General features: G+C 60.6%; 1 protein-coding gene across 4 annotated transcripts in view; it reads left to right on the top strand.

Annotated features, from left to right (window-relative positions):
* The window catches only part of FCSK (fucose kinase), a 40,938-nt gene that overhangs the window by 9,758 nt on the left and 17,379 nt on the right, over nt 1-13,801 (top strand). For all 4 annotated transcript variants that reach the window (XM_073307197.1, XM_073307200.1, XM_073307198.1 and 1 more), the window contains 7 exons: nt 1,364-1,515; nt 2,207-2,257; nt 6,004-6,129; nt 6,604-6,676; nt 8,279-8,376; nt 10,146-10,226; nt 12,754-12,873. In XM_073307197.1, the coding sequence (XP_073163298.1) occupies nt 1,364-1,515; nt 2,207-2,257; nt 6,004-6,129; nt 6,604-6,676; nt 8,279-8,376; nt 10,146-10,226; nt 12,754-12,873 (701 nt within the window). The remainder of the gene's footprint in view (nt 1-1,363; nt 1,516-2,206; nt 2,258-6,003; nt 6,130-6,603; nt 6,677-8,278; nt 8,377-10,145; nt 10,227-12,753; nt 12,874-13,801) is intronic.

Genomic DNA, 13,801 nt, shown 5'->3' on the forward strand with positions numbered 1-13,801 from the left:
GGGCCAGGTCCCATGTCTGCCCTTGGTAGGTTTGGATCCCCGGCTATCCAGGCCCTGGAGGAGTCCAGGCCCCACCGTGGCTGGGTGACAGGTGAAGGGAGACACGGTCCCTCGGTGCCCTGCAGTCCTGCAGCACAGGGAGCGACCCCCCCACCCAGAGAGGGGCTGTTCCTCTCGGGAGGGCCCTGCTTCACCCTCCACACACTGTGTGGCCCAGGGCTGTAGCGGGCAAGGATGAGCCTGTGCAGCTGGAGATCCCCCACCACCAGCAGGGGTCAGCCACGGTCTGACCCATAGAGATGGAGCCATGGTCCTGCAGCGCCCCCCCTCCAGCCTGGTCACTCAGCATGCCCCTGCTTCTCTCACCCCAGCCTGGTCACCCTGCGTACCCCTGCCCCCTGTCCACCCCCCCACACCCCCCGGGGTCTGGTCACTCAGCATGCCCCTGTTCCCCTCAATCCTGGTCACTCAGTGCACCCCTGATCCCCCCCACATCCTGGTCACTCTGCACACCCCTGCCCCCTCTCCACCCCCCCATACACCCCGGGTCTGGTCACTCAGCATGCCCCTGTTCCCCTCAATCCTGGTCACTCAGTGCACCCTTGATCCCCGCCCCACATCCTGGTCACTCTGCACACCCCTGCCCCCTCTCCACCCCACCCCCCGGGTCTGGTCACTCAGCATGCCCCTGTTCCCCTCAATCCTGGTCACTCAGTGCACCCCTGATCCCCCCCACATCCTGGTCACTCTGCGCACCCCTGCCCCCTCTCCACCCCCCCACCCCCCCCGGGGTCTGGTCACTCAGCATGCCTCTGTTCCCCCCAATCCTGGTCACTCAGTGCACCCCTGATCCCCCCCACATCCTGGTGACTCAGCGCACCCCTGCCCCCTCTCCACCCCCCCACCCCCCCGGGTCTGGTCACTCAGCATGCCCCTGTTCCCCCCAATCCTGGTGACTCAGCGCACCCCTGCCCCCTCTCCACCCCCCCACACACCCCGGGTCTGGTCACTCAGCATGCCTCTGTTCCCCCCAATCCTGGTCACTCAGCGCGCCCCTGATCCCCCCCACATCCTGGTCACTCTGCACACCCCTGCCCCCTCTCCGCCCCCCCACCCCCCCCGGGTCTGGTGACTCAGCGCGCCCCTGATCCCCCCCAATCCTGGTCACTCAGCGCGCCCTTGCCCCCTCTCCACCCCCCCCACCCCCCCGGGTCTGGTCACTCAGCATGTCCCTGTCCCCCCCAATCCTGGTCACTCAGCGCGCTCCTGATCCCCCCAATCCTGGTCACTCAGCGCGCCCCTGCCCCGCCCTCCTTGGCCTGGTCACTCAGCACCACCAAATGCCCCTGCTCTCGTTTGCTAGAGCTAGAGATCCGGTGGCGGCGGGGCGTGCTGGGCCCACACCCCCTCCTGCTGACTGTTGAGGACCCCACAGCACGTGTGGGCAGCGGTGGTGCCACCCTCAATGCCCTGCTGGTGGCAGCCGAGCACCTGAGCGCCAGGGCAGGCTGCACGGTGAGTGGTGCGGCACGACGGGCTCCGGGCCGTGTCCGGGCGGCACCTGTGCTAAGTAGCTGCTGAGTGTGCAGCTCCGGTGCCCCCGTCTCCCTGTCCAAGGCTGTGCCGGCCCTGGAGGGGCCTCCCCTTCCGCCCCACTCGCCCCCAGGCGAAGGGCATCCCCTCCCGCAGCCCATGGAGCTGGGAGCCCCAAGGCATCCCCTCCCCCATGCCCGATTCAGCTAGCCTGCCCCCGGGACCAGCAGAGGCTGCCTGCCCTGGGGCTTGGTACCTTAGCACCATCCAGTGCCCTAGGGGACCCCCAGCTACAGGGCGCTGTAGCAAAGCAGAGCTATAATACCCTTCGCTAAGGCACTATAGCTACCCAGGTGGGCTACGGTGACCCCAGCCCCCTGCCCACCCACTCTTGGGGGCCATATCTGGGGAGCAGGGGCAGCTCCGGACCAAGATCCAGAGGAGCCTTGCTCCAGACGAGAGCCCAGGCTAGCCCTGCAGCCGTGTGGCCAGATGGCAATGGCAGGAGGTACTGAGGCCTGGCTGGTAGGTGCCCTCAGCTCTGTGGCCCCCTAAAGCTGGCATAGGCTGTTCTGGGTTATGTTCTGCTGGAGGAGGGGACGCTGGTCAGAACTGCCCAGTCTTGGGGCTGGTTCCCCAGCTCGGCTAATGGGTTCCCTCTGCGCTCCTCCAGGTGGTCACTGCTGATGTCCTGCGCGAGGCCCGGATCCTCATCCTGCACATGGTGAGAGCCTGGCGGGGCAGGGCAAAGGCCTGCTCTACAGTGGTGGGCAGCTTTCACCCTTTCCCTCCTCCCGGGGCTGCCAGCCTGGTGGCATCATGAACGCCAGCCTGGCTGCTGGTGGCTAGTCCTCACCTGGGGAGGGTGGGACATTGGGCTGTCCCATCCAGCTGCCACCTCCCTCATCCAAAACTCCTACCTCCAGGGCACATGTCACGTTACCTCCCACCATCAGCCCCTCTGGCAGCAAACCCAGCCGACCTGGCACTGAGAGGGGAGTAACAGCCCAGCTCTGCCTCCCAAACCTCGGAGCACGTTGGTTCCAGGGACCATGCAAACCATTGCTAAATGCTACTGCGTGTGCATGGGTCACTGCAGGTAATATTAGTCCCAGGTAGGTCCTACGGGGGTGAGGGGTGAACCCCAAAGAGGCTGGGACCAGATCGGGTACATCCCCCACTGATAAAATCAAAGCCTCCTGGTGCATAATCAGCTGAACACAAGCTGCCAGTGTGACGCTGTGGCCAAAAGGGCTAACGCGATGCTGCGATGCATCAAGGGGAATCTTGAGTAGGAGCAGAGAGGTTATTTTACCTCTGTGTTTGGCACTGGTACGGCCATTGCTGGAATCCTGTGTCCAGTTCTGGTGCCCACAATTCAAGAAGGATAGTGATCAATTGGAAAGGGGTCAGAGAAGAGCCACGAGACTGTCTAAAGGGTTAGAACAACGAGGAGTCCTTGTGGCACCTTAGAGACTAACAAATTTATTTGGCCATAAGCTTTCGTGGGCTAGAACTCACTTAGAAAATCTTCTGTATAGTGATAGACCCCAGGAGGTCAGTCTGTTTAGCTTAACAAAGAGACGGGTAAGGGGTGACTTGATCACAGTCTGTAAGTACGTGCATGGGGAACAAAGATTTAATAATGGGTCTTCAGTCTCACAGGGAAAGGTCTAATGTGATCCAAGGGCTGGAAGTTGAAGCTAGACAATTTCAGACTGGGAATAAGGTGTATAGTTTTGACATGCGTGCAGGAGTGAAATCAGGAAGGCCAAATCACACCTGGAGTTGCAGCTAGCAAGAGATGTTAAGAGTAACAAGAAGGGTTTCTTCAGGTATGTTGGCAACAAGAAGAAAGTCAAGGAAAGTGTGGGCCCCTCACTGAATGAGGGAGGCAACCTAGTGACAGAGGATGTGGAAAAAGCTAATGTACTCAATGCTTTATTTTGCCTCTGTCTTCACGAACAAGGTCAGCTCCCAGACAACTGCACTGGGCAGCACAGCATGGGGAGGAGGTGACCAGCCCTCTGTGGAGAAAGAGGTGGTTCGGGACTATTTAGAAAAGCTGGACGAGCACAAGTCCATGGGGCCGGATGTGCTGCATCCGAGAGTGCTAAAGGAGTTGGCGGATGTGATTGCAGAGCCATTGGCCATTATCTTTGAAAAGTCATGGCGATCGGGGGAAGTCCCGGATGACTGGAAAAAGGCTAATGTAGTGCCCATCTTTACAGAAGGGAAGGAGGAGGATCCTGGGAACTACAGGCCAGTCAGGCTCACCTCAGTCCCTGGAAAAATCATGGAGCAGGTCCTCAAAGAATCAATTCTGAAGCACTTAGAGGAGAGGAAAGTGTTCAGGAACAGTCAGCATGGATTCACCAAGGGAAGGTCATGCCTGACTAATCTAATTGCCTTCTATGACGAGATAACTGGCTCTGTGGATGTGGGGAAAGCGGTGGACATGTTGTTCCTTGATTTTAACAAAGCTTTTGACACCGTCTCCCACAGTATTCTTGCCAGCAAGTTAAAGAAGTATGGGCTGGATGAATGGACTATAAAGTGGATAGAAAGCTGGCTAGATTGTCGGGCTCAACGAGTAGTGATCAATGGCTCCATGTCTAGTTGGCAGCCGGTATCAAGTGGAGTGACCCAAGGGTCGATCCTCGGGCTGGTTTTGTTCAATATCTTCATTAATGATCTGGAGGATGGCGTGGATTGCACCCTGAGCAAGTTTGCAGATGACACTAAATTGGGAGGAGAGGTAGATATGCTGGAGGGTAGGGATAGGATACAGAGGGCCCTAGACAAATTAGAGGATTGGGCCAAAAGAAATCTGATGAGGTTCAACAAGGACAAGTGCAGAGTCCTGCGCTTAGCATGGAAGAATCCCATGCACCGCTACAGACTAGGGACCGAATGGCTCGGCAGCAGTTCTGCAGAAAAGGACCTAGGGGTTATAGTGGACAAGAAGCTGGATAGGAGTCAACAGTGTGCTGTTGTTGCCAAGAAGACCAATGGCATTTTGGGATGTATAAGTAGGGGCATTGCCAGCAGATCGAGGGATGTGATCGTTCCCCTCTATTCGACATTGGTGAGGCCTCATCTGGAGTACTGTGTCCAGTTTTGGGCCCCACATTACAAGAAGGATGTGGAAAAATTGGAGAGAGTCCAGCGAAGGGCAACAAAAATGATTAGGGGACTGGAACACATGAATTATGAGGAGAGGCTGAGGGAACTGGGATTGTTTAGTCTGTGGAAGAGACGAATGAGGAGGGATTTGATAGCTGCTTTCAACTACCTGAAAGGGGGTTGCAAAGAGGATGGATCTAGACTGTTCTCAGTGGTAGCAGATAACAGAACAAGGAGTAATGGTCTCAAGTTGCAGTGGGGTAGGTTTAGGTTGGATATTAGGAAAAACTTTTTCACTAGGGGGGTGGTGAAACACTGGAATGCGTTACCTAGGGAGTGGTGGAATCTCCTTCCTTAAAAGTTTTTAAGGTCAGGCTTGAGAAAGCCCTGGCTGGGATGATTTAGTTGGGGATTGGCCCTGCTTTGAGCAGGGGGTTGGACTAGATGACCTCCTGAGGTCCCTTCCAACCCTGATATTCTATGATTCTATGACAGTGATGGCAATTATCCATTGTAGCAATTTACCAAGGGGCATGGTGGATTCTCTGTCACTGACAATTTTTAGCTCAAGCTCGGCTGTTTTTCTCAAAGCTCTGCTCTAGGAATTATCGTCACAGGGGCAGGTTGCTGGCCTGAGCTAGACAGGAGGTCAGACTAGCTGATCACAATGGTCCCTGCTAGCCTTGGCATCTGTGAATCTATATGAGGAGCTCCTCCCCTTGTCTCCTGCCATACCACGGCTCTGCTTTCCTTTGGCAGCTGCTGCCATCCCCTGCCTTCCACGGGATGTGTTTGGAGCCATGGGACCCTTGGGCGGACGGGTCACACAATCCATGCTGCTGGATGACACCCCATTAAGTTGTGAGGGACCCAGGTTTATTCCACTCCCACATATTCCAGGGCCCCATCCCTGGGTCTCCCCTGCCCTCTCAGTGCAGCAGGGCAATAATCCCCTCCTAGGGCTGGAGTCTGCTGCCCTTTACATGGCACCTCTCAAAGCCACCAAGCGTTTCAATGCTGCTCCAATCCCAAGCCCTGGACTGTTCTATCCGCAGCCTGGCTGCAGACGCAGCTGCCCATGCCTGTCTGACCAGCCCCTGCCCCAGCACTCAGCCCAAGAAGGGGCGCACCTGCTCATGGGGTTCCAGGCAAGGCACCCAGGGGGCATCTGATGGGGTGTGACATTGCTGGGAGTGAGCCAAAAGGCCCAGAGGCCACAGCTCCTGGGTCAGAGGGGGGCTTGGGGCCAATTCTTTTCTCCACAAGGCCTGTCGCAGGACGGAGCCTGTCACCCTCCCTGCCCGGTCTCCAACTGACCAGTGCTCCGGCTCTTTCTCCCATCAGGGCCGTGACTTTCCCTTCGATGACTGCAGCCGAGCCTTCACCTGCCTCCCCGTGGAGGACCCTAATGCCCCAGCCGAAGCGCTGACCTGCAACCTGGACAGCCTGCTGGGGACCATGACGCAGCAGGTCAGTGCCAGGCAGGGGCAGGAGGAACCCCTGGCCAGGCTCCTTTAGGAGGGCGAGACTGGGCCCTATTCAGCCCATGACCATCTCATCCTGGTCCTAGCAGGCACTGTTTTCTCGCCATCCTCATCCCCAGGGCCAGGTCATATAGCACATTGGGGCCTGGGTCTCCCCATCTCTATGGCAGAGGGGGCAACCACAATTTATTCCCACAAGCCTATGGAGGGACCCCTGAACCCCTTGCCCGGGGGCAATGATGAGATCCAGCCAGGTAAAGTGTGGGCGCCCCCTGCTGTTGAGGTTAGGAAGGCCAGACAGTAAATGGCTGCCTATCTCCCTTCTGCCTGGCCTGCGGCGTTCTGGGGTTGGGAGGGCACGTATTCCAGGCCCTGTGCTGATCTCCTGGCGCTGAGATGTGCAGCCCAGGCTCAGGTCCCAGTGGAGCATCCTCACCTCCTTTTGTGTGTCCCTCTGTAGCTGTGCAGGGGTTCCCCGCCGGGAGTGTGGGTCTGCAGCACCGACATGCTCCTCACCGTTCCCTTGACAGCAGGTACGTGCTCGCCCTGCGCCGGGGAGGGGATCCGAATCAGAGCGGGGCACAGCTGGGGAAATCCAGCCCAATAGCCAAACCCAACCTGGGCAGGGTGTAAGGGAGGGCTCCATGGGGCTCTAAGGTGCGGTAAATCCTGCTTCTGGCACCCCACAGGGACCCTGGCGGTGGAACCAGTGTTGTTCTCCTGAGCCAGGGGAGGCTTTGGGGGCAGTGTACAGGAGGGTCAGAGAATTCAGTGCCCCATGAGTCCTTTATTTCTCCCTGCTGGGGCCTCAGCAGTCCCCGGAGGGCTTGCGTTGGGTGGCAGTAGCCACTGCAGAGTCACTCTGAGGCCTGAGAGAAGAGGCTTGTCCGACAGCTGTCCTGGCCTCTCTGCGCTGCCCCGCAGAGCACAGGGCAGAGCCCCTAGGGAGGCTGTGTCTGATGGGTGCAGCAAACGGCACCTGGGCACCTCTGCCCTGCGGGCCTGCAGCTAACAGCAGGAGGCAGTTTGGAGCCCTTGTTCCAATGAGCTCTGGGCATGACCTGGTGCCACTCAGCCCCTGGCTGTGGTAGGACCCAGTGCTCTGATCCTCGCAGCCAGGGCTCTCCACCTTGCAGGGACAGGTGCTGTCGGCCTGGGGACTGGCTGGGGTGACGGCGTATGTCTGCACACCACAGAGGGCCAGCCTGTCTCCCAGGTGGTCCCCAGGTGAGCGCTGAGCACCTCGTGGGTGCATCAGGGCAACCTGATGCGATGGGACCACCGCAGGCAAAGCAGGGTTGTGACCCTGCACCTGCTCCTGCTAGGGCCCAGTGCTCCAGTCCTCCCTCGCCTCTGTCCCAGCGGGCCTGAGCCATGGGGCTTCCCACCCACTGACCCACGGCAGGGGCTGTTGGTGGGCGGCTGGCGCTGGGAGGGTTGAAACAAGTGCCCCTGCAGCCTGTGTTGTGGGGTCTGGACTGCAGTCGGCTCCCCACTGCCGGCAAAGTGTCTCTGGGGAGGGAACTGGAGTCCCCCATCCATGGCTGCAGCGGCCTGGGGCAGGGGTATTGGTGTTAACAAAGGGGATCCCCCATATGGGGAAGGGCAAGTGACTCCGCCTCCTGGGAGAATCGGGGCCAGGCTGGGGCATGCAGGGTGAGGGCTCTCAGCTCAGTATGGTCTGCGTCCCCAGTGCACCCCTAGGCTGGGCTTGTCCTGCATCCCCTTCTCATCCAGCAAGCCTGGCTGCAAAGTGCCCAGGCGCAGGCCTGCCACTGCTGGGTGCCCAGACGCCCATGCAAGCCAGGGAGTGCTAGAAGTGCTCAGTGCCTCCAGGGTTGGCCAGCAAGCCCTGGAGAGGGCTTGGCGTTTCTGAGCACCGATCTGGGAGCTGGGTGCCCGGCGGCCCCGCTGCACGTGCCTGGGGTGCAGTCGGGGCATATGCATTGTGGAGCATCTATAGCGCCCAGAGCTCAACAAATGGCGCTCGGCCCCTCCAGCTAACCTGGGAGCCTTGCTTCAGTGCCGCTCCCTTAGCGACGAGCCCCCAGTCCAGCCATGCCCATCCTGCCAGCCCCGCCTTGGGTGTGAGGTGCCCGGGCAAGGCGGCACTGGTGTCTGCTCCTTTCTCTCAGAGATCGACTGGGAAGGGTTCCAAGGTGCCAAAGTGATCTCCGTGCCGGGGAGCGTCTCGTATGCCAGAAACCACGGCATCTACCTTGCTGACCAGCAGGTACGCTGAGCCCAACACTTAAAGGGGCGCTGAGCCCCAGACAGTATGCTGGCCGTGCTCCCGCTCGCCCCTCTTAAAGGGGCGCCGTGCCCGGGGCAGTGCTGGCCCCTCTCCTAAAGGGGCACCGAGCCTGGGGCAGCGGACTAGCCAAGTTCTGTTTGTCAGCGTTCACCTGGTGATCTCTTGCTCTGTGATCCCTCCTGCGCAGCGCCAGGAGTGGCTGGGTCGAGGGGCCCAGGACAGAGGGCCAGCCTGTCTGTTCCCAGGCCACAAGCAGTGGGGAGGGAGCTGTGATCTGCCTTCCCCTTTGCCCGTGCTGCCGTGGGGGAGACTAGGCTGTCGGACTGCACGTGGCCTGCTGGAGCCACCACCGAGGGGTGGCACAGACTGGGGGGAAGTGCCAGTGAAACGTTCTGCCCTGAGCTGCAGGAGGGCCCCTGGAGAAGCCCCTGAGGCTCCGTGGCCCGCTGGATTCCTGGCTCTGCTCTGTGGCTACCCCCCAGCTCGGTTAGTGCCAGCAGGGACAGAAGATGGGCTGGTGGTGTCAGGACCCTGCATCTAACGCCTTTCCCCTGAGGGCTGTCCTCCAGCATACCCCCTCTGGGCCCTGTCTCTTGGGCCATGGGGTCCGCACTCAGGGTCTGAGGCGGGAGGAGGGCTGGGCTGCCCCAGGGTTTTCCCATGGGCTTATCAGCTAATGTGGGTACCCCCTCCGCGACTCTGAACCTTTCTGAATGGGGCTCTAAAGCAGCCGGGGGAGGTGCAGGCACTGGTGTGCTCATGGCTTGGTCCCTTGCTCTGCCCTTCAGCCAGGCACAGATTGCTGCCCCTGCTGCTTGCTAGCAGCCTGTGAGCTGAGCCAGCCACTGCCTGGCCCCCGCCAGCTCTGCCAGCTCCACCGCGGCTTCCCATGCAGCCCTTGGGGAACAGCATCCCGAGCCTGCTTCTCTGCGGCTCCCCGAGGGCGCCCAGCCCAGGATCGCATTCGGGCGCAGGCTTCTTGCCCACGCTCAGCAGTGAGTTCAGGACGTGCCTCGAAGCCTCGGCGGGCCTTGCCGGAGGGGGTGTGACGCTGCGCCAGCGGGGAAGGCTCCATTCTCCATTGCCGATTCGATTCCCTAGGCCAGCCGGGTCCCCTGGCTCCTGCACATGGCAGACGGGATCTGCTGAGAGTTTCGAGCAGGCAGCCCTGGAGCTCTGGGATAGGCTCTGGGGAGCAGCACCCATGGGCACAGAGCAGGCCCGCGGGCAGAGCAAATGGGCTTCCAGGCATTCCCAGGCTCATGGGTGCTGCAGGGAGATGGCAGGGCCAGCCAGATCTCCACTTGGATGTCTCAGTGCCACATCTGGGGTGGCACGATCCCCAGGCTGGCATGTGTGATGAGTTACCAGGATGCAGGATGGCAGCAGCACTCCAAGAAGGTAGGGACACAGACCTCCGAGTGAGCCAGCTACCCCACAGGGAACTGAAGCAGCTGGGTCCTGCCCACGGGGTGCTTTGGGGACTGGCATGCTAGGCCCGCCCCTCCCCCTTAACAACCCTACTGTGTGTGGAGCCCATCTCTGACACACGGTACCCTGCCCCAGAGCTCGGGCTGCTCCCAGTATTGGGAGAGGTTGGGAGGCAGATGGCCAAGCCTCTAGACTGGTGGCCCCCAAGGAGGCAGGCTCCATTAGCCAGCCCTGGCCATTCCCTGGCTGCTTTGCTGAATTGCACAAGGCACCTGGGAGCCGCTGCCCGGAGCTAACGGGGCCCTTTTCTCTTGCAGGGGTTTGTGCGTGACATCATCTACCAAGGCCCGGAGGCCCGGATCCAGGAGTGCTCTGGGCCAGACGGGAAAGTGCCGCTGGTACGTCCCCTCCTTGGTTCATGAGGAGCTCGCACCAGGGCTGCAGACGGGGAGGAAGGGCTGTGTAACTCGGCCAGCTGAAGGGGTGTAGCTGGGGTGGGGGGTTCTGCATGAAGCAGGATGTATTTGGGCTAACAAGCACAGCCAGATCCTGTTTGCCGTAGATGCTGCTGGGGTAATTACTGGACTCGTGCCTAGAGGCCTCAACCAAGATCAGGTCCTCGTACAAACACCCAGCGAGAGACAGTCCCTGCCCCGAAGCCCTTCCCACCTAACAAGATAAGGCAGATGTGAGGCAAACAGGCCCAGAGAGGGGCGGGGACTTGCCCAGGAGGTCAGTGGCAGAGCCAGGACTAGAACCCAGAGCAGGGCTTGATTCACTGTTTCGTTGCTGGCCCCCGCAGACAATGGCTGGTGAGGAGGAAGGAGAACAGCATCTCGCTCCTTTCACCAGTAGCCCTCACAGCGCAGGGCTATACCATTGTCCTCCTTTTACAGATGGGGAAACTGCGGCACAAGGCGGAGTGAAATGATTTGCCCCACAGCTAGTAGCAGCTCTGGGACTAGAACCCAGGTCTTCCAGTCCAGTGCTCTGTCCACTGGGCCTGACTGTCCTCCCAGCTAGGGTACCTGGGCAGCTCCTAGTTCCTGGGGATCCGACGCGATGTAGGGCTAGTGGGAAAGGCCTGCAATAGGGCACCAGGGGCAGGTCCTGTTTACTAATGTGTTGGGACACTGAGTGCTAAGGCCAGTCAGAGGAGGAGGCTCTGAGCCAGGACTCCTGGGTTCTACTCCAGCCTGTGCCACTGACGTGCTGGGTGACCCTGGATGAGTCACTCTGTTCCGTGCACAGCCTCCTGGGGTGGACAGGAGAGGTTAGCACGCTGACACCTGCATGCCTTCTGCTATCCGTTCGAGTCAGGGTGTGATGAGCCCCTGTGGAGAGAGAGGCCGAGCGGGACACAGCTGCAGAGAGGGGCAGTGGCTTGCCCCCGGAGAGCTGGCACTTGGGCCTGTTGAGAAGTAACGGCCCAGCTGGAGCTGGGGGAAGGGCTGGGTGTATTGGTGAAGCGGTTGGGTTCAGCGCTGCCCTGATGGCTTTGTTAGGGTCAGACCAGCGTGAATCTGGCCTGGCCTCGCAGGCCTGGGCCTTAGCCGCACAGGTCAGATCCAGCTCTGACCTTCCCTAGAGTCTGCTTCGGTCCTGCCCAGAGGAAATGCAGGGCTGTCCCTGGGCGAGCTCCCTGCTAATCCTGCTTCTGCTGCGGGAGACAGGACAGAGAGCCAGATGTTACAGGCCAGGGTACCATGGGGTGCCTGCTGCCTGACCTGAACGAGCCAGGCCACCCCAGAGCAGGGTGACCAGACAGCAAGGGTGAAAAATCAGGACAGAGCATGGGGGTAATAGAGGTCTGCGTAAGACAAAGCCCCGAATATTGGGACTGACCCTATAAAATCGGGACATCTGGTCACTCTACCCCAGGGGGACACAGCACCAGCCCTTTTAGAGACAGTCTGCAGCCCAGACAGGGGAGCGACTGTGCTCTGGGCCTGGGGCAGGATCTACCCCACAGCCTCCTCCCAAGCTGAAGACACCATGGGCTTGTGCTGCCAAAACTGCCCCATGGGCCAAAGGGAAGTCGCCACCAGCAGGGCCAGATTAAGGCGGGCACTTTAAGGGCTGTAGCGCGGGGCCCTGCCTCAAGGGGGGCCCCCCAAAACTAAATCACAGGCAGTGATCTCCAGGGCGCTCAGGCCACTCCCAGAAGTGGCTGGCTGCTGGCATATCTCTGCGGCCACTGGCCAGGGCGGGGGCAGCTCCACGCACTGCCCCTGCCCCCAGCACTGTCCCCGCAGCTCCCGTTGGCTTGTGGGTGTGGACAGCACACAGAGACACGCTGTCCCCCTCCCTGCAGGGGCGTGCAGAGATGTGCCAGCAACCAGCCGCTTCCGGGAGTGGCGTGGGGCTGTGGCAGGCAGGCAGCCTGCCTGAGCCCTGCTGCGCCACCGGCCGGGAGACACTTACCACAGGCAGCTCCCGGCCGGAGCTTGCACCCCACACCCCCTCCTGCCCCCCAACCCCCTGCCCCAGGTCAGAACCCCCTCCTGCACCCAAACTCCCTCCCTGACCCTGCATCCCCTCCTGCACCCCAATTCTCTGCACCAGCCCAGAGCTCCCTCCTGCACACAAACTCCTTCCCAGACCTCGCACCCCCTCCTCCACTCCAACCCTCTACCCCAGCCCCCTCCTGCACCAAACTCCCTCCCAGGAAAAAGACTTGTATACAGAGGCCCCACAAAGCCAAATAGCCCCGGGCCCACAGGAGCGTTAATCTGGCCCTGGCCACCAGCCACCGCCGGCAGAAGGGTTTAGCATCGGTAACTCTAGGGGGTGACATAATCACACACCAGTGGGCAGGCCTGAGTCTGCCTACTAGAGGCAGCAGTGAGCCGCTGGGACACTCTACATGGCCCCCCAGGCATGAATTGCAGTGACACCTCCACCCAGCCGGCTTTGTGATTTCAGGTGTGCGGGGTCGTCTTCTTCTCCTCGGAGACCGCAGAGCAGCTGCTGGCCACGCACGTCATCCCCCCTCTGGATGCCTGCACCTACCTGGGCCTGGATTCGGGGGCCCAGCCCATCCAGGTGATGCTCTCAGCCATTTGCCAGCTGAAGGGATCCCCTCATTGTGCCATCTGGTGCCAGCCACAAGGAGGGCCACCGTCACCTCTCCATAGCTGTCTAAAGCAGTGCCAGGGCAATCAGCCCTTCCTTCCCCCCAGCAGATGGGTCTGTTGGCACAGGGGCAGTGGGAGGCCCTGGAACCACCACCACAAGGGGTTAAATCATCCCACGCTGGCATCGGGTGACCAGCAGGAGACACTCTGTGCGTGTGCAGGATCATGGCTGATCTTACCTCCCCCAACTCCCTGTGGTGCAGACCTCTCTGCACCCCACCCCCAGCCAAGCAGCAGGGTGTCCCCCGGACAGTCTGTCCTGCAGGGAGTCGGGTCTCCGGGAGTGCTGCGGAGGCAACACACAGCTCTGGGGTCCCTTTCATCCCTGCACCCCAGAGCTCCAGAGAACCCCACCGTCCTGTGCTCCAGACCCCTGCAGCAGTATGAGCTCGCCCTGCCACCTTCTCCCCACAAGGCTGCCCCATAGGACTGTCCTGAGGAAAGTGTGACAGCCCCCTACCCTCGCCCTCCATCCTGCCATGCCTGGGGCTGAGGACAGAAGTCATCCTACTCGCCCTGCAGCCCTCTTTGCCCAGGGAGGGGCAGGGCAGAGCAGAGAGATGCCTGCTGTCTGTGCCAGCCATCTTACTCCAGTCAGCTCCCGAACCAGCTGGTGCCAGCTTCTCTTGCCATTCCAAAGGCCAGGTGCTGCTCCGTCCCAAACCCTGCTCATTGGCACAGCCTCAGGGTCTGTCACCCCTTTTCTTTTGTCCTCCCTTGGAATCCCCCACCCCAGGAGGCCTGCCCCTTCTTGGCAGCCCTCCCCCCAGTCCTGTCATCGCTGGATCCAGTGTGAAGCCCACCCAGTGTAGACACACAGCAGTCACAGTCTCCAG

This window comes from Lepidochelys kempii, chromosome 12, assembly GCF_965140265.1.
Source record: "Lepidochelys kempii isolate rLepKem1 chromosome 12, rLepKem1.hap2, whole genome shotgun sequence".
NCBI lineage: Eukaryota > Metazoa > Chordata > Testudines > Cheloniidae > Lepidochelys > Lepidochelys kempii.